We start from the raw sequence: 20,803 nt of genomic DNA on the forward strand, positions 1-20,803 counted from the left end.
AATATGGCGCACGACATTGTCTGACCAGCTGGGCAACTTTTGTCATTGTCTAACCCTGATTTTGGTGGCTAAATATGCACATTTTCGAACAAACTGTATATGTATGTTGTAATATGATGTTACAGGAGTGTCATCGGAAGAATTCTGAGAAGGTTGGTGAAAAAATTAATATATTTTGGCGATGTTTACGTTATCGCTCTCTTTGGCTAGAATCAATGCTGGGGTAATGTTTGCACATGTGCTATGCTAATATAACGATTTATTGTGTTTTCGCTGTAAGACACTTAGAAAATCTGAAATATTGTCTGTATTCACAGGATCTGTGTCTTTCGATTAGTGTATGCTGTGTATTTTTACGAAATGTTTGATGATTAGTAATTAGGTAAACACGTTGCTCTATGTATTTATTCTAGTCCATTTGTGACGGTGGGTGCAATTGTAAACTATGATATCTACCTGAAATATGCACATTTTTCTAACAAAACCTATCCTATACCATAAATATGTTATCAGACTGTCATCTGATGAGGTTTTTTCTTGGTTAGTGGCTATCAATATCTTAGTTTAGCCGAATTGGTGATAGCACCTGATGGAGTAAGAAACTGATGGAGTTAGAAAAGTGGTGTCTTTTGCTAACGTGGTTAGCTAATAGATTTACATATTTTGTCTTCCCTGTAAAACATTTTAAAAATCTGAAATGGTGGCTTTATTCACAAGATCTGTATCTTTCATTAGGTGTCTTGGACTTGTGATTTAATGATATTTAGATGCTACTATTTAATTGTGACGCTATGCTAGCGATGCTACTCAGTGTGGGGGGGGGGGTGGGGTGTGCTCCCGGACCCGGGGTAGATACTCGTGAAAGGTTAACAAACCTGAAGACAAGCTTCAGTGCCATACAACTCTCCTTCCGTGGCCTCCAATTGCTTTTAAATGCTAGTAAAACTAAATGCATGCTCTTCAACCGATTGCTGCCCGCACCTGCCCGCCCGACTAGCATCACTACTCTGGACGGTTCTGACTTAGAATATATGGACAAATACAAATGCCTAGGTGTCTGGTTAGACTGTAAACTCAGCTTCCAGACTCACATTAACTTCTTGTCAATATGGGGGCGCTGTTTCCACTTTGGAAAAAATCGTGCCCAATTTAAACGGCCTCGTACTCTTTTCTAGATCGTACAATATGCATATTATTATTACTATTGGATAGAAAACACTCTCAAGTTTCTAAAACTGTTTGAATTATATCTGTGAGTAAAACAGAATTAATTTGGCAGCAAACTTCCAGACAGGAAGTGAAAAATCTAAAAACGATGCTCTGTTCCAGGGCCTGCCTATTCAATTGCCTAATTTCTATGGATTTGCATGCACTGCATACGCCTTCCACTAGATGTCAACAGGCAGTGGAAGGTGGAATGGGGTGTCTAGCTTGATCTGAGGTCGAACAAGAGCTCTTGGAATGACGTGACCACAATTTCCTTTCTCTACCTAGGCGCGGGAAGGACATCAGCATTGGCTTCTGAAAAGCGTTCGGTATAGACGTGGCGCGTCTATCTCCGGCTCTGATTTTATTTGATAGATGTGATAAAAACATCATAAAGTAGTTTTTTTTCAACCGAGTTTTATCAGTTTATTCAACGTTTATTGCGAGTTTTGGAATTTTCCTTTCTTTGCGTCAGGAAAATTTGGGCATGTTCGCGCCACATGGCTAGCTAATGTTGCTAATTCGACTGGAGAAGAGGACATTCTAAAACCAAACAACGATATATTCTGGACCTAGGACTCCTTGTACAAGATTCTGATGGAAGCTCAGCAAAAGTAAGAACCATTTATGATGTTATTTCGTATTTCTGTGGAAAATGTTTAGTCCTATTTTCCTTCCTTTTTGCGGGCGCTTCTCGCTATAACGTAAGCTGTTTGTTATGGTAAAGTTATTTTTAAAAATCTAACACGGCGATTGCATTAAGAACTAGTGTATCTTTCATTTGCTGTCCAACATGTATTTTTAGTAAAGTTTATGATGAGTTCTTTGATTATATTAGGTGACTGTCCAAAATATCTCCGGAGAATTTTGTGCATTTTGGCTACGTATTCACAATGTAAAACCACGATTTGTACCTCTAAATATGCACATTTTCGAACAAAACATATATGTATTGTGTAACATGATGTTATAAGACTGTCATCTGATGAAGTTGATCAAGGTTAGTGATTAATTTTATATCTTTTGCTGGTTTTTGCGAATGCTCTCTATGCGGTGAATAAATGCGGTTGTGTGTTTGGCTATTGTGGTAAGCTAATATAATGCTATATTGTGTTTTCGCTGTAAAACACTTAAAAAAATCGGAAATATTGGCTGGATTCACAAGATGTTTATCTTTCATTTGCTGTACACCATGTATTTTTCATAAATGTTTTATGATGAGTATTTAGGTATTTCACATTGCTCTCTGTAATTATTCTGGCTGCTTTGGTGATATTTTTGATGGTAGCTGCAATGTAAAACTATGATTTATACCTCAAATATGCACATTTTTCGAACAAAACATAAATGTATTGTATAACATGTTATAAGACTGTCATCTGGTGAAGTTGTTTCTTGGTTAGTGACTAATTATATCTCTATTTGGTCAGTTTTGTGATAGCTACCTATGCGGTAGAAAAATGCTGAAAATATGCGGTTGAGTCTTTTGCTATTGTGGTTAGCTAATAGAAATACATATTGTGTTTTCGCTGTAAAACATTTTAAAAATCGGAAATGATGGCTGGATTCACAAGATGTTTATCTTTCATTTTCTGTATTGGACTTGTGATTTCATGAAAATTATGTTATATGATATCCCTGTCGCGTTAGGCTAGGCTATGCTGGTCAGCTTTTTTGATGGGGGGGATCCCGGATCCGGGAGAGAGAAGCGGTAAAGGTTTTTAACCTGTCTAGGATCAGCGTGGCGCTAGCGGCACACCCCCCCCCCCCCCACTGAAAAACCAGTGCCGCGAAATTCAAAAAAAATTTTTTTTTTAAATATTTAACTTTCACACATTAAAGTCCAATACAGCTAATGAAAGACACAGATCTTGTGAATCCAGTCAACATTTCCGATTTTTAAAATGTTTTACAGGGAAGACACAATATGTAAAGATGTACATCTATTACCTAAAAACACATTAGCATAATCCACCATCTTTTATTTGTCCACCAACACCAGTAGCCATCACCAATTCGGCTAAACTAAGATATTTATAGCCCCTAACCAACAAAAAAACTCATTAGATGACAGTCTGATAACATATTTATGGTATGGGATAGGTTTTGTTAGAAAAAAGTGCATATTTCAGGTATATGGCATAGTTTACAATTGCACCCACCATCACAAATGGACTAGAATAATTACAATGAGCAACGTGTTTACCTAACTACTAATCATCAAACATTTCGTAAAAATACACAGCATACACGAATCGAAAGACACAGATCCTGTGAATACAGACAATATTTCAGATTTTCTAAGTGTCTTACAGCGAAAACACAATAAATCGTTATATTAGCATAGCACATAGCACATAGCAGCCCAGCATTGATTCTAGCCAAAGTGGGCGATAACGTCAACATCGCCAAAAATATATTAATTTTTTCACTAACCTTCTCAGAATTCTTCAGATGACACTCCTGTAACATCATATTACACAATCCATATAGAGTTTGATCGAAAATGTTTATATTTAGCCACCAAAATCATGGTTAGACAATGTGAAATGTAGCTCAGCTGGTCAGAAAATGTCCTTGCGCCACTTAGACAGTGATCTACTCTTATACATAAATACTCATAAACGTGACTAAAAAATATAGGGTGGACAGGGATTGATAGACAATTTAATTCTTAATACAATTGCGTTATTACATTTTTTAATTTATCCTTACTTTTCAATACAGTTTGCGCCAAGCGAAGCTACGTCAAAAAACATGGCGTCCTAAGCCACTAAAATGTTTCGACAGAAACACGATTTATCATAATAAAAATGTCCTACCTTGAGCTGTTCTTCCATCAGTATCTTGGGCAAAGGATCCTTTCTTGGGAGAAATCGTCTTTTGGTGGAAAGCTGTCCTCTTGCCATGTGGAAAAGTCAACTGCGTTCGGGATGAACTGAAAAGCGTGCCCAACTTTTCACATCGTTGCAAAAATAAATGTCCCAAAATCGCACTAAACGGATATAAATTGCTATAAAACGCTTTAAATTAACTACCTTATGATGTTTTTAACTCCTATAACGAGTGAAAAGATGACCGGAGAAATATAACAGGCTAAACTAACGCTTGGAACAGGTGCGCGCCGGTGTCCACTTTGCTCATGACGCAGCTCCCAAAGAATGACTAGCTTCAGGGTTTTTTCATTTGTAGGGCCTGTGAACGTGCAATCGACCCCGTTGGAATCGTCATCACGTAAAGGCATCCAGGGGAAGACGTAAGAAGTGTCCGTATAGTCATAGCAACGACAGTGCCCTTTTAAATGACTTCAGAAGAGTGGCCAACATTTCTCAAATCTGACTCCATGTCAGGGAAATTGCTGTAGAATGGGCTCTGTTCCACTTAGAGACAAAATTTCAACTCCTATAGAAACTATAGACTGTTTTCTATCCAATAATAATAATAATATGCATATTGTACGATCAAGGATTTTGTGGGAAGCCGTTTAAAAAATTTGCCAAATTAGCATAAGTAGTCTAAACAGCGCCCCCATCCCCAACATTAAGCACCTCCAATTCAAAATTAAATCTGGAATCGGCTTCCTATTTCGCAACAAAGCATCCTTCACTCATGCTGCCAAACATACCCTTGTAAAACTGACTACCCTACTGATCCTTGACTTCGGCGATGTCATTTACAAAATAGCCTCCAACACTCTACTCTGCAAATTGGATGTAGTCTATCACAGTGCCATCCGTTTTGTCACCAAAGCCCCATATACTACCCACCACTGTGACCACCTGTATGCTCTTGTTGACTGGCCCTCGCTTATTCATATTCATCGCCAAACCCACTGGCTCCAGGTCATCTATAAGCCTTTGCTAGGTAAAGCCCCACCTTATCTCAGCCTACTTTTCACCATAGCAACACCCACCTGTAGCATGCGCTCCAGCAGGTATATTTCACTGGTCATCCCCAAAGCCAACACTTCCTTTGGCCGCTTTTCCTTCCAGTTCTCTGCTTCCAATGACTGGAACGAATTGCAAAAATCACTGAAGCTGGATCTCCCTCTCTAACTTTAAGCATCAGCTGTCAGAGCAGCTTACCGATCACTGTACATGTACACAGCCAATCTGTAAATAGCACACCCAACTACCTCATCCCCATATTGTTATTTATCTTTTTGCTCCCCAGTATCTCTACCTGTACATCATCATCTGCACATATATCACTCCAGTGTTTATGCTAATTTGTCATTATTTCGCCTCTATCGCCTATTTATTGCCTTACCTCCCTAATCTTCTACATTTGCACACACTGTACATTTTCAATTGTGTTATTGACTGTACGTTTGTTTATGTGTACGTCTGTGTTGTTTTTGTCGCACTGCTTTGCTTTATCTTGGTCAGGTCACAGTTTTAAATGAGAACTTGTTGGTTAAATAAAGGTGAAATACATTTTTTTAAACATGCTAGAATCACCTTTGGTAGCGATTACAGCTGTAAGCCTTTCTAGGTAAGTCTCTAAGAGCTTTGCACACCTTGATTGTAAAATATTTGATTATTAAATGCTTTATTCTTTCTTGCTCTGTCAAGTTTGTTGTTGATCATTGCTAGACAGCCATTTTCAAGTGATGCCATAGATTTTCAAGCCGATGTAATTAAAAACTGTAACTAGGCAACTCCGGAACATTCAATGATGTCTTGGCAACTCCAGTGTATATTTGGCCTTGTGTTTTAGGTTATTGTCCTTCGGAAAAGTGAATTTGTCTCCCAGTGTCTGTTGGAAAGCACACTGAACTAAGTTTTCCTCTCGGATTTAACCTGTGCTTAGCTCCATTTAATTTATTTTTATCCTAAAAAATTGCCTAGTCCTTGCCGATGACAAGCATACCTAAAACATAATGCAGCAACCACCATGCTTCAAAATATGAAGAGTGGTACTCAGTGATGTGTTGTGTTGGATTTTACCCAAGCATAAAGCTTTGTATTCAGGACTAAAAGTATATTTTTTTTTGCAATATTACTTTAGTGCCTTATTGCAAACCGGATGCATGTTTTGGAATATTGTTTATTCTGTACAGGCTATTCACTCTGTCATTTATGTTAATATTGTGGAGTAACTACAATGTTGTTGATACATCCTCAGCTATCTCCTATCACAACCATTAAACATTGTAACTGTTTAAATCACCGCCGCCTCATTCCTGAGCTGTTTCCTTCCTCTCCGGCAACTGAGTTAGGAAGAGCGCCTGTATCTTTGCAGTGACTGGGTATTGATTCACCTTGATTCACATTGATTCACTATTGATTCACCATCCAAAGCATAATTATAACTTCACCATGCTCAAAGGGATGTTCAATGTCAGCTGGTTTTATTTTTTGCCCTACTACAAATGGGTGCCCTTCTTTGCGAACCATTGGCAAACCTCCCTGGTCTTTGTGGTTGAATCTGTGCTTAAAATTCACTGCTCGACCAAGGCGACCTTACCAGTGATTGACTTGGACTGAAAAGGTGCCGTTACTCATGTTGGTTGCCGGTACAGTTTATATGTAGGTGAAGGAGCACCACAATACCTTTGAGCTAATATTTTATAAGAGGAATTGGAGTTCAAGCAGTAGAACATTTGAGGGGCCAGTATTCAGCTCCGGTGAGCTCATGCCCAAGTCAAGCACTGGACCATACAGACAATTCTGTGTGTGGGGTACAGAAATGGGGTACTCATGTAAACACTAGTATTACACACTGAGTGAGTCTATGCAGTCTATTATGTGACTTGTTAAGCACATTTTTACTCCTGAACTTATTTAGGCTTGCCATAACAAAGGGTCTGAATACTTATTTACTCAAGACATTTCAGCTTTTAGTTTTTAAAATGTATAAACATTTCCAAAAACCGAATCTAATTTCCATATATATATATATTTATTTATTTAACTAGACAAGTCAGTTAAGAACAAATTCTTATTTACAATGACGGCCTACACCGGCCAAACCCAGACGATGCTGGGCCAATTGTGCGCCGCCCTATGGGACTCCCAATCACGGCCGGTTGTGATACAGCCTGGATTCAAACCAGGGTGTCTGTAGTGACGCCTCTAGCACTGAGATGCAGTGTCTTAGACCGCTGCGCCACTCGGGAGCCCCAAACTCGGGAGCCCCAAACTTCAAATCTTTGAAACGGTTGCATGTTGAAACGGTTGCATTTTTTATCAATATATGAATGAGCTACCAGCCCAATGTTTCATTCAGCAAGCTAGGTGATAATGAGCACTATGTTATCAGCATAGTTCAGACGCAAACTAACAATGACATTAGAACACTCATGCCTCCCACCTAGTCCTTTGCCAGTGTAAAGCACAAACCTTTTTCATGATATTTTCTGGGGGCACGTCTCTCCTGCCCAGTGAGTAGGGGGCCCACTGAGTAGTGGGAGAAACCACCTCCTGGCCGTTGTCTAATATATTGCTCTGTTGAGAGGGGGTCTGGAGAGAGAACAGGGTAAAGGAACACAGTTTAGAGTATCATCACTGCTATGGGGGTAACCTGTATATGCTGCCAACATGACTACAGTTTTTGCAGAGATAAAGGTGAATCAACTTGCTGTATTGATTATAACCTTATAGTCATTGATAATAATAATACTTTCGGAGGAGTATTGCAGCTAGTAATCCAGCGTCCTTGGATCAATATCATGACCTTAACTTTAAAGTCCTATACGTATGAATATATCAGTTGGGTTGTTTGCCTCCTGTCATTTTGTCCACTTACCTCTTTGATAAGAATAGACTGACAGGTTTAGAGAGATTTTGGCTTACAGGCACTAAAATACCTATACGAGAAAGATAAGCAAGCGAGAAACTCTGATAAAATCTCTTTGTTTCATTACAATGTGCCTGTCTGTGTCCTTAAATGCATAGTGTCTATGAACTAGGCCAAATTGCACTGAGGCTACTGAGTGACACAGGGTACAAAAATAGCCTTACACAGTAATACTAACAGAGGAGTACTGCTGTAACCCATAGAGCAGACACCGTAGCTGACACACATGCAACACACTGCTTTAATATGTCAGACAACAGATAAAAGACAGCGCTTGGCTTGAAGTTGAAATGGGAGGGATTCTTAAGGCTTCTTTCACACAAACACAGCTGAAATTGTATAATACTTGGCTTCACTGTATGCATTTTATGCTGATACATGAGTCTCGGGTCTAGACTAGTTTTTTAATGCTGGTATTATTTCTGGGCTCAAGTTTCATCCTTCAAGATTAGAATGTACAATCATTGGAATACAAAGTGGACTATAATTTAAAAAAAAGATATACAAGCATAGCATTTCAATGTAATAACATTCTCCATGGTAAGGAAAACGCAGCTTTTGGTAATATTGTGTTGCTTATGATGAATGTTATTTTTAAGCTTTTATCCTGACAAAATAGTAAATATGCAGTACACTCCCTGTATCAAATGAATGTGAAAGGGTTCATCTGCACTGAGGCTGTTTCTGTGTTTTCTGGTTCATACTCACATTGGGTAGAGGTAGCCACTGTGTTGTTTGGTTTTCATGCTTATTCATGTTATTGTAAAAGTTTATTGTCATGCTTCTGCTGGCATGCGGTGCAGCATAGCCTCCAGAGCACAGCATGCCGAAGTTTACTGTGTTGTGCTTAAGGACAGCGCTCTGATTGGAGGGAAACAATCACGTGACATGAGTAAATGGGTGAGCCACTGGGTTAACGGGATTGCACCAAGACACATTGCGTAGCTGCAACAGATAAAGTGAGCTTGACAAACAGAACAAAGTTACTACAGTAGGCTACCAGCACAAACACATTAAAACACACTCATGGATACAGTACGACTACGTTTTTCATAAAAGCAACAGTATGTAGCTTTCTTTAAGCGATGTATAGCACTGAAGTACTTGCCTATATTATCAAGGGCCGGTTTCCTGGACCCAGATTAAGCCTAGTCCTGGAGTGCTTTCTAGTTCAGAACTAGGTTTAATCAGTGTTAAGCATAATTCAGAGTCCACAGATGCAGATAGTCCAGCGTCCAATTGCGACACAGCTACATGGCTGAGTCCACCGTCCGCAGCCCAAATGCGCACCTGCCCAAAATTCCCAACCAACGCGGCTCCACGAACGCATCCTCCATTTCAATGAGGATTTGAAAGTATGAACGCCATTGTTCCAATATTATAGAATACTGCTGTGCGTACGCGTACACATTTTGGTCTCTGACAAACCCTTTAGGGCAGGGATCATCAGCTAGATTTTTTTCTTGAGTAGATGGTCAGAGGGCCGGAACATAATTACAAATAATTTGTAGACTACAAATTGACCGCAAGAAGACAAAACAGATATCATATTTGACTAAAACAGAATCATTTCAAACTATTACATTTGCATAGGATCACATACACTGAGTGTACAAACATGAAGAACACCTGCTCTTTCCATGACATAGACTGACCAGGTGAATTCAGGTGAAAGCTATAATCCCTTATTGATGTCACTTATTAAATCCACTTAAATCAGTGTAGATGAAGGGCAGGAGACTTGTAAGAGAGGGATTTTTAAGCCTGGAGACAAATTAGACATGGATTGTGTATGTGTGCCATTCAGAGGGTGAATGGGTAAGACAAAATATGTAAGTGATTTTGAACTGGGTATGGTAGTAGTTGCCAAGCGCACCAGTTTATGTCAAGAACTGCAATGCTGCTGGGCGTTGCAACTCAATATAAGGAAGGTGTTCCTAATGTTTGGTATACTCAGTGTATATCTCTCTATTATGCGTGGGAATACTTTGGAACAGATATCCAACATTAAAATCACTTGGAGCTGATTTGCTGGTGTTTTTACAGTCTTTCATGTCCAACAATAAAACACTAGAAAAAAAGTTAGTTTTTGTTTGATGCTCAGAAATCGTATTGGGGAAAATAAAATCCCCCGCGGGCCACCAGTTGGGGGACCCTGCTTGAGGAAAACCGACCCAAATAGTAGTAGTACAGACAGATATACTTGTCTTGTTAAAGTATGATTTCATACGAACAGTAAAGAAAATAAAGAAAATAAAAGTTAAGAGAAAGGAGGTAAAATGTTTGTGTAATTTATACATACAGTGAAACACAAAATGAGACTGGTGCCACAACTGGAGAACATAACTAAGCAGTGGACTGAACACATGTCAATACTGACGGTCATGCAGTCAGGTGGCGTGTGTGTCAAGACAACAGAAGGCCACATGTAGATGGTGTGCAATCGTGTAATAAACTGGAGGCAATGGTGTATTCCCAAGGTGAAAAAGAATTTGTCAGACTTACCCGGTCTAATCGTTTGGCCTCTATATGTCTAAGCAGCTGTTGCCTCCAGTCTACTGGCATCTTAGAGGACATATCATCAGGCTTATGCTGCAGCTGCATGGTGCGCATTTTCATCTCATCAGGGCTCTTTATATTCTCAGTGCACGTCCTCAGATTATAATCTGGGGGCATCTTCTCCAACAAGGCAGCCATGGTGGGTCTGGCAGACACAGGCCTGGCCTGGGACGCCCCGAACGTCTCCGTGCTGTAACTCCTGGCCGACAGAGGCCGTCGCTGTGTCAGGCTCTTAGTGGGGTAGCCCATGATGGGCTTCTTAGGCTCCTGGTAGGAGGAGTAGTCTTCCTCGTACCTGCCATTCCTCTTGTTGTACTGTTGGTCCTGCTGGGCCATGCTAGCCAGACTGTTCTGGTGCTCCAGCATGCCTTTGAAGTGCTGCCGGCCATAGTGGTCCGACTTCTGCTGCATCTCCTGGGCCTCCTGAACCCTGCGGAACAGGGCCAGCTCTGTGGAGCTGACCAGGGAGTCGGCCCGCCTCAGGAACCCAGGCCGGGAGCGCTGACTGGGGATGGGGAAGGGTTGCTGCTGCTGGGACGGCTGGTTCTCCTCGTTGACTGAGGGCTGAGAGTAGGAGAACATCTGGTCCATGGGAGGGTAACCCCGGTAGCCCCTGGGGCTCACCAGCTCCTTGGGCAGGGTCTTCCCCGGATGGTTGACGTACTCAGGGGTGTTGGGGAAGGGTGGAGGGGCCCTCCTCTCCTGCTGCTGATTCCTCATATCCATAGCCCCCTGAGGGTTGAAGCTCTGGTCGAAGTGGTAGACCTTCTTGGGGATGGAAGGCTTCTGCTGCTGGCTATTAGTTCCGTAGGCATCATCATCGTCCAGCATGGGGGCAGACTGGCTCCGGGACATGCTCTGCTCCATGGGGCCCGGCATGTCTGGACGGTCAACACTCCCCTGATTCTCTATGCTGGAGCTGTAGGTGTCCACAGGAATACTGTACACATTGTAGGAGCCCATGTCTATCTCATCGATGCTCTGGGACTTCTTGAACTTAGCCTTCACCTCCTTCATCATGGGAGAGAGGCGCTCAGAGCTCTTGCTCATCACCATGGCCCCAGAGCTTGGTCTAGTGGGCTTCGATTGGACATGTTGGTACATGTTGGCCTGCTGGCTGCTGCGCCCCTGCCCAGAGTTCCTGGAGTCTAGGTAACCCCACGTTCCTGTGGAGGGGAACGTGCCCGGCAGCTCTCCATGATGCATTTCCTGCTCAAAGTCGTTGCGGTCAGGATTGGGGCTGTTGCCTGGGGAGCTCAGTTTGGAGGGGAAAGCCGTGCGGTCCTCGAAGGGACTGGGCGTCCTTGTCCAGTTCTGCCACGGGTTGGGAGGGGGAGGCTGAGATACTTCAGTTTCGGGCGTGTTGCGGACATTATGGAATTGGTGGGAGGGGTGTTGGTGAGGGGCATCCTGCAGCTCCAGGGGGATGCCCACGATGCGCTCCTGCCTCATGAGGGGCCGGCGGCCCCCATGGGAGGTGGAGGCGCTGCAGGACTTGGAGCCCAGCATGGGGTTACCACTGCTGCTACCACTGGGAGTCTCCAGAGGAGCCTCTTCAGACACGAAGCCTGTGTTGTCATAGTGGGAGGAGTCGTTCCACTGGTCAAAGGTGTCGCTGAGGGGGCGCCGCTCGCTGCGCTGCTGCAGTGTGCTGGAGGGAGGGGTATCTCTGGGGTCTCTCTGACTCAGTAGAGGCTTGGTCTCGATCGGCTTGGGGAACTGCTGGGCCAGCCTGCAGAAAGAGAGTGGGCACAGGTATCATAGCATATCATTTCATCAAGGTTTTATTTACAATATAGAAGAGGGTAACATTCATTATGGAGCTGGAAATATGCTTTGAAATACAGGTTTACATTTATTTCCAACTTGGAGTTTTGATAGGTCAAATCAAAGGCTGCATTAAAATAGAAAGGTACTGTGTATTTTAAAGTAATGTTTGCCTGAAGCTATACTGCTGGCATTTCAAAGGGAATCCAATTGCTTTTTTACCAATATATCATAAAAGGAAAATTTGACCTGGACTGTTTTCCATAGAGGTCTGAAAGTATCAGTAGGAATATCAAACAAGTCAACTATAATTGTATCCACAGATGAAAAAAGTATTTTTCAGTGAGAGCTCAATCTGTATAATTTCAGCCAGGATTCAGTTGGAAAAAGAACAATGTTCTTGGAAGTTCTGGCGCGAACGAACTAAAACAGTTTCAAGAGCCCCAATGGTAGAGTAGTGTTTCAGGTGCATTTCAATGAAGAAGAGAATGGAGAGGAACTGTCCCTGTGACCTTGGCTGGGCTGACAAGCAGACACACAAAGAGCGAGAGAGCGAGCCAGCTAGCCAGCCAGACAGACAGAGAGAGAGAGAAAGCGAAAGAGAGAGAAAGCGAAAGAGGAAAGAGACAACGAGAGAGATGTCTGTTAATGAGAGATGTGCACCACGCTTGACAACTGGAGATTCACCTCCTGTTCACCCAGGTGCCCTACACAACACCCCTCTGTCTCAGGAAACCAACAGGTGGAATCGATGCCTGCTGGACGACATATTGACACAGTACAGAACAGTACTGGAAGTGACCCAGCTAGCAAGCACTTATCAGACCACAGGTAGCTGTGAGGCCACTGAGCCTCGGATTTTGCTAAGGGCGGACCGATGCCGATCCTAGGTCACCGTAAGTTTGTTATCAGGCGAGTGTCTGTGTCTCTGGTTCAGTGTGAGGACTGTATGTTGAGAGTCAGTGAGCCACTACCCACCTGTTGGTCCAGTGTTGTTGAGGCACTCCTCCATCCTTCCCAGCAGCCTGCAGGGTGGCCCCGTTCCCCGGGGGGTTGGAGGAGCCAGAAGAACCCTGGGACGGAGAGTAGTCTGAGTAGGTGGCCGACGAGCCACTGTTGTTCAGGCAATGCATCTTGTCTGGGTCTGACTCATCTATAGATTCTGACGGGAGTGGGAGAGAAAAGCATTGATATGTCTCTGACAATAGCTACCTGTGAAATGAATCTGAATAGGGGCTTAAGGGGACATCTCATTTTCAAAAGGTCACTGCTCATGTTTCCACTTAAAATGTGGGTTAAAGCTAGGGGGCAAAAGATACTGGAGAGAATTGGATGCCTTTTCTCCTCAAATCCAACAGCGAGCCATGATGTAATGGATTGCAATTAATATGCTTCATACCGTACCTCATTAGAATACAACAATCCCCAAGGACATTCTATAATAATTGTGCATTTCAGGACTATGTTTTGTAATCTCACAGGAGGAAACACACACGCAATTAGAAAGAACAATAGCAAACACAGGGATTTTCACTGGAGAGCTTAGAATGCTTGAGGATTTTTCATGTCAGAACAGGATTAGAGCGGAGGGTGAGCGTTTTTACTGATAGAGGGCCAGCCTCCCACCGATCGAGATATCAGCCCAAATGGCCTGTAGCAACTAGTCAATCAGCACACTCTGGTTTATCAGTGTGAGATTTAAAAAAATACAGTTTGAAAGTATAGCCTCAGAATATAGCTACTGGCTTTAAGACATATATACTGTATAGTGTAGTTCCTATAATTGGAGCATACTGTAACAGCTCTTCTTCAACTGTCAAAGTTGACTGTAAATGCTCTAAAATCACTGATAGGCTAATTAACAGCATTCTGATAGGGGAACAGAGGACAGTGATTGCGTATCCTTAAATTATATTGGTTGTGTTTGTACTGAATTAGAATACCAGCGACAAAAGTTTGCGGCCTACCTTTCTTGTCTTTCCCCAGTAATACAACTTTTGGTTTGTACATGGGCGGTTCCACCAGGGTGGGCCTCATATCAGAGATACGGATGTCATTCGGAGAGCCGCCCATAGAATCCTGAGAAGAAAAAAAAGTGTTATTACACCATCGTTATTTCTGAACAAAAAACAGAAACATAAAAACACACGCACACCGCTTCTTTAACACCTTCACCGACTTAACTCGACAATCTTGGTGAGGTTCCTGAGTCAGGAACTAACTAAAGGACACAAATATAGTACATAACTGTTCATTATTGTAATGCTTGTATATATTGCACTCATAGTGTCTACAGGAACGGATATATTTTCTCTATTTCTCAGTGGGGTCCACTGGAGCATGTCCTATCTGTGACTTCCTTCTCTCTTAGGGCCCAGAGGGACAGCTGTTTGCTACAGGAGAGCCTGCTTCCCACACCTGATGTCCCACATCTGCAGCCCTGCTCTGCTCACTGTTCCCCCACAGGGCAGGCTGAGGTTGCTGAGCGATGAGACACCACCAGCCCAGGTTGCCTGGCGATCCGCAGGAACCACATCCCAAGAACACCCCCTACACAGCAGCATCTTACTGACATATCTGAATCTCACTCCATTTCCCGTCTCTGTCCTCCCTCCTGTTTTCCTAGCCAATTTCCATTTTTACAATGCAAATTAAGTGGCGCTAGTGCAAAAAGAGGCTGCAACAAGTTCCAATAGTTGTGCGGTATATGTTGTAAAAGCTATAATTTCATAAGCAATACAATCCATATCTATGATGGGGCTACTATGAGGGTTTAGCATGTTCAGTGCAGAAGATAAATGACACGCAACGATGCTGTCGTGTAACGGTTGCATTCAAAGCTCAATTTGATATATATGCCTCCGTTTCAAGTATTCAAAGTGATTCAGTCAGTTTTGACAGCTGCACCGTTTTCTACTTTGGGTAAAAATGCCACCTTAAATCACTCCCAAGGTTATGTTTCCATAATTGACCAACACCTTCTCTATGCCTGGGAGTAATTGACAAGGCAGGCTTGATGCTTTGACCACATCTCAAATGAATGCTTGATTAACTCAAAACAAACAGCTGTGTAGAAACTGTAGTGTGTGATGCCACTAAGTGCTAGAGTTAGCCTTGGCACTGCCAATCTACTGCCCATTTACACACAAAACTAACAGCTATATAAGCTACACTACAGTATACCGTATACGCTGAGTTTTACCAGTCATGATCCACAGACTTTGCATGAAACAATTCAAGTCCAGCTGTAGTACTGTACATTATATACGTTACAGATCAACATATATTTGCAATAGATAGTGTGGCTGTTAGCTTTCTTTCATCCTCATGGTTCATGCTAGTCAGACTTCGTTTCTCCAGATGTTTCATAGCCTTTGTCAGGGTGCACAGAGGCAGTGTGAAGTCACGCCAGCCGAGCCATGGTTGAGCAGACTGCCTAATGTCTGATCTCACAGCCACTTACTATGAGGCAGAAACAGGAAGAAGCTGTAACGGCCGATGATGTATTCTCTGGCTGTGGCAGCTTGGGAACCATGTGATGTAAAGAAATCTAAGCAAACAAACAAACACACATACAAACAAATAAAAAATGTGGAGGAAGTGTTCATGGTTCTACAAAAAAAAAGTATGTGTGAGGTAAAGAAGCATGGGTTATGGCATCAGCACCCCCACCCAGTGCCCCAGTTCTCATTGCGTCACTGCGGCACCCAAGTGTCTCTTTTCCTGGAGCTTTGCGGGGGGAGACAGCATGAGGCAATCCAAAGCAGTAATGAACACAAAGTACACAGGACATTGCAACTCTGTCAAAGGGCATTGCAACTCTGTCAAAGAAAGGTAAAGATATAGCAGAGTTTGCCAAGCATAGGAGGACCTTCCAGCTTTAATGAAAATATGCCATTTCTAGCTGACACCTTGGAACCTATTTCCACTGGAAAAGGGATTCTATATGTATTTTCATCTTACAGGTAAAAAATACATTTCTAAAAATCCCCATATCATCTTAACTTAAATCTATGCTATGTTAAAAGGACTAACAACCAGCATAAGTGCATTTACACCCCTGATGTAAATGGCCCAAACCCTGGGCTCATATATATATTTAAAAATGGATTTAACCTTTATTTTGACATGGAGTCAATGCTGCAACCAATGTCTCTTTTCAAGCACCACAACACATCAAAATACAATAAACACATTAAACTACACATTCATATGCACAACAAAATACACATTGTTATACACAATACGCGAAAAGAAAAACACAATCATAAAAAACACACATTCTTCAGTAAAAAGGTCCTCTAACAACAGTCTGAAATGCAGTAAAGGCGCCAATTGTGTAATGTAGATCATTCCACACATAAGGTGTAAGGAAATTATAGGCTGATTCACCTAACTCTCTAGACACCAAAGGAGTCTCCAGAGTTAACCAACCCTGTGAACAGGTTTGATAACTTGTCATTTTAAATCTTAATAGATACATAAAGTCGAAAGTTTGTGGAGCAGGGCTTTGTAAACAACAAGAGTGTAAGGATGTGATCTATGTGACTTCAAAGAGGTCCAGTCAACCTTCTATTAAAGAATACAGTGAAGAGTAATAAAACGAAGGGCGCTATGAAAAACGGAATCCAAGGGCAGCTAGAGGCAGCTGCACTTTGATAAATAGTATCACCATAATCAAGAACAGGTAGAAAGGTTGACAGCACAATCTGCTTCCTGCTGACTAGAAAGAGACAAGATCTGTCTCTGTAAAAAAAGCTAACTTTAAAACTTAGTTTCTTAACGAGCTCAGTCGTATGTTTTTAAAACAATCAATCATTGTCAATCCAAATACCAAAGTATTTGTATGCAGGGACTCGTTCGATTATAGAACCATTCGATGAGTAAAGATGTAATCCATCTGAGACAATCTTGCGAAAACTTGAAAACAACATGTATTTAGTTTTGCCTGTACGAGTTATAAAATCAGTAAAGGATCCTGCACAAGTGCAAAATCAGACTGTAGCCTTGTCACAGCCAGGTCAGCAGTCGGGCAATTGCGTACATAATAGTAACATCCGCATATATATTGGAAAACATTTTTTTACTGATTGATCAATAACATTTATATAAATAGTGAAAATAACAGGTCCTAGTATCAACCCCTGCGGAACACATTTATGTAATTCAAGACTTAATCCCATCAATCAAGATGGCCTGAGCTTACAAAGAAATGACAGTAAGAAGATACAAGAGACAGTAGATATTGTATGTCCTGCTTTATTCATCTCCAGATGCTGGCCACTTGACTCTGGGAACAGGCGTTTAGAGACGACCTATTCAGATCTAGCCTCTGAATACCATTGACATTTAACACTGACCTTTGCTCTGTTTGTTCAACAGCCTCTGCTGTTCGTTGTACAGTATTTTTCTAGCCTTATCACAGCCAAAACTTCAGCGCCAGGTTACCCCTTGGGGACTTGTAAATGCACTAATACTTAACATTTGAGTTATGGCCGAGATAACTTCCATTTCAGCCAGAATATGATATTATGCTTGCCAAAAAAAAATCTGCTTTTTGCACACTGCATTAAAAAAAACAATGAAAACAGCACCTCAGCAGACACTAACTCCTCTGCGTATTCAGAGAAAGAGAGCTAACGATTTAACAAAGACCCAGTTGAGGCCATCATGGGGGCTTTGAGGCTTCCAGATGAAAGGATCCTATGATCTCTGCAGGTTTTATTCACATCACCTCTAAAAAGCTGCTGAGCCACAATTCCATGGCCCTGGATTTAATACATCACCCTCTCAAGCTCTGTCATGCCTGGCAGTATGTCAAAAACACTGAAACCTCCCACTGGACAAACATTTGTTGAATCAATGTTGTTTCCATGTCATTTCAACCCAAAAATGAAATGTGATGACGTAGAACCAATGTGGAAAACTGATTGGATTTGAAAAAAGTTATCAACGTAAGGGAATTTAGTCTTTTTTTCACCGACATTTGTACCTAAAGCCAATGACAGGGTGACATTTGTGACTCGTTTCGGCAAAATACGCCTTCACAGGAGAGGCAATGAACGTAATATTTATTTATTTATTTGAATCAAAATGCATTTTTGGACAGAAATGCCTTCTGGAACATGTGAACTTTCATGTGCCTTAATAACAAATTTATTTGCCTGTGAATACGAATACAATTGTTAAATTACGAGCCTTGTTGGTTTAGCCATGGAAAAAGACAGGAACCTTCCAGCTAGCCATGATTGGTTGAGATAATGGATAGGCTGGACATCCCGGGAGATGAGTTCGGATTAGTCTGCCATGTAGTGCGCTTCTGTCTATAACATGAGCTGCTTAGTATGTGTAAATGTGTCATTTTTCTAAAGTGGCTTTTTTGAAAGACATCACGAAGAACTGCAAAAGTGTTGATAAGGCTCTCCACTTTCTGGAGGCCCGAGTTTTGAAATCAGTGGAATGCCCGGTGAAAGCAGAGTATGATAGCTAAGGAGATGGAGAAAATTCAGGAGTTTGATTGCAAATACGGAGGGAGTCGAAAAGAGAACACAGAAAGCTGTCGTGGGCAACCATGGCATCTGTGACAGAGAGGGAGAAGCGTTCATCCATGTATACGGGTAAGATATTCAATATAGCTACATTTTCAGACATTGTACGTTTCAAATTTTGTCAGAAAGTCGTTTTCATTGCAAGTTAAAGCGTACTGTTAGCAAGCTAGCTCGCTAGCTAAAGTTCCGTGTATGATCTGTGTAGTAACATTACTCATATCTCAGAGCCATTTGCATTGCTAGTTATAGCCTAATGTTAGCTAGCTAGCTAACATTGAACCTAGCTAGTTGGTTAGCTTTAGCTACCTGTAGATTCATGATGGTAGTAACATTATGATTTTGTATTATGATTCATTGTTTAGCAAGCTAGCTACATGTCTAAACAAAATACTCCACTAGTAACCATTTCCCTGTACTGTTTACACCTTCTGTATTCTGTGAACGTGACAAATAAACTTAGATTTCACTTGATATAGTGTGTGTTTAGCAGGGATGTTAATGTGAAGAACAACATGACCTGCACTCAAGTCAAATTAGGATTTAACGTTAGGCCAACGAGACAGTGTCCAAGTTCTAAAAATCTCCGGTAGAATGCCCTGCTTTTATTAACAAGCTAGAAACAAACCAAAACATTGTTAAGAAAGTTGCTTTTAGTTACCTTGTTTGCTAGATTGACATACACTAAATTCATTTTTAAACGGATGGGTTTATTGGTGTTAAAATACACCAGTTATGCTATTTTGGACCATCATGCAGCCTGTTGTTTTTGTGTTTATACCTTTACATAACGACAATGACAAGTTGGATGTCAGACGACAATAGAATGTTCATGATGTCACTACAACAACTGTAGACATGTCTAGTATAAACCAACCTTTAGTCATACCCACTGTTCAGAACATGGCCTCGCATGTGAAATCCTTAAAGAGATGGGTGGGCCTAAGGCTTAATAGGGTGTGAACGATGCTGAATGGGTGTAGACAAAGAAGAGTTGTCCAGTAGGTCTACCTAAACATTCAAGGGCCATTTTCTCAAAAGTGGGTTTACAAGTTTATCAACTTTCAAAGCAGAATTACTTTTCTATTGTTCCTCAACTGTAGTGTATGATATACCATTTACAACCTCCGAGTCTCTACTTTTATCCAATCTAAAAAACACAATTTCAAATTTTGCTACACAAGACCGAATCAAGCCAGTCGTTCACATTTTTGGTTGATTTCACATTAGTTGACAACTGACGTCTGCGCCCAGTGGGCTGAGCCTACATTAATCTATATCTTTCGAAATGATCTCAGTTCTGTCAGTGAAATTAAGTTCCCACACGTTCAATACAACTGGTCTCACCTCTACCGGAACTCTCACGTTGAAACATTAGAGGCAACTGAGGACAACTAAATCTGACATAATCGCCTGAAAGGACCTTGAGGCTGCAGTTTAAACATTTATGTCATTACTCCCTCCCGCATCGTGCCCAATACAAGCTGTTGTTTAGTTTTGTTTTCCTGGTGTTACAAGAGCGTAATAAGTACAACCTTCTTAATACCATGTCCACAAAGAGATTGTTCCTGTACCTCTGAGCTCTCAGTCAGATCCTCCTTGTCCTTGCGCTTTGGGATGTCGATGGCAGAGTTGTGGATTACGCCCTGCTCTGTCATCTGAGTCTTGTTGAACTCTCTTTCTCTCTCTTTCATCTCTCTCTCCATCACCTGGAACAGGACACTCTGAGTGAAACATATTTATCCCATTCATCCAAAAATGAATAATCTATGCATTTGTTTTTGTACAAATATATACATACATTGGGGAGAACAAGTATTTGATACACTGCCGATTTTGCAGGTTTTCCTACTTACAAAGCATGTAGAGGTCTGTAATTTTTTATCATAGGTACACTTCAACACTTCACTTCACTTCAATACAGG

At 41.6% G+C, this 20,803-nt stretch overlaps 1 protein-coding gene across 21 annotated transcripts in view; it reads right to left on the reverse strand.

Annotated features, from left to right (window-relative positions):
- LOC129855255 (leucine-rich repeat-containing protein 7-like) overlaps positions 1-20,803 on the reverse strand; it is a 222,806-nt gene that overhangs the window by 26,232 nt on the left and 175,771 nt on the right. For 13 of the 21 annotated variants that reach the window (XM_055922696.1, XM_055922697.1, XM_055922695.1 and 10 more), the window contains 6 exons: positions 20,453-20,602; positions 14,301-14,412; positions 13,312-13,495; positions 10,513-12,298; positions 8,716-8,868; positions 7,551-7,670 (listed from right to left, as the gene is read on the reverse strand). In XM_055922696.1, the coding sequence (XP_055778671.1) occupies positions 7,551-7,670; positions 8,716-8,868; positions 10,513-12,298; positions 13,312-13,495; positions 14,301-14,412; positions 20,453-20,602 (2,505 nt within the window). Of the gene's footprint in view, positions 1-7,550; positions 7,671-8,715; positions 8,869-10,512; positions 12,299-13,311; positions 13,496-14,300; positions 14,413-15,796; positions 15,884-20,452; positions 20,603-20,803 lie in introns of all 21 variants that reach the window. The other 8 variants (XM_055922714.1, XM_055922705.1, XM_055922702.1 and 5 more) reach the window with 3 other exon arrangements.

Source organism: Salvelinus fontinalis, chromosome 5, assembly GCF_029448725.1.
Source record: "Salvelinus fontinalis isolate EN_2023a chromosome 5, ASM2944872v1, whole genome shotgun sequence".
NCBI classification, from domain to species: Eukaryota; Metazoa; Chordata; class Actinopteri; order Salmoniformes; family Salmonidae; genus Salvelinus; species Salvelinus fontinalis.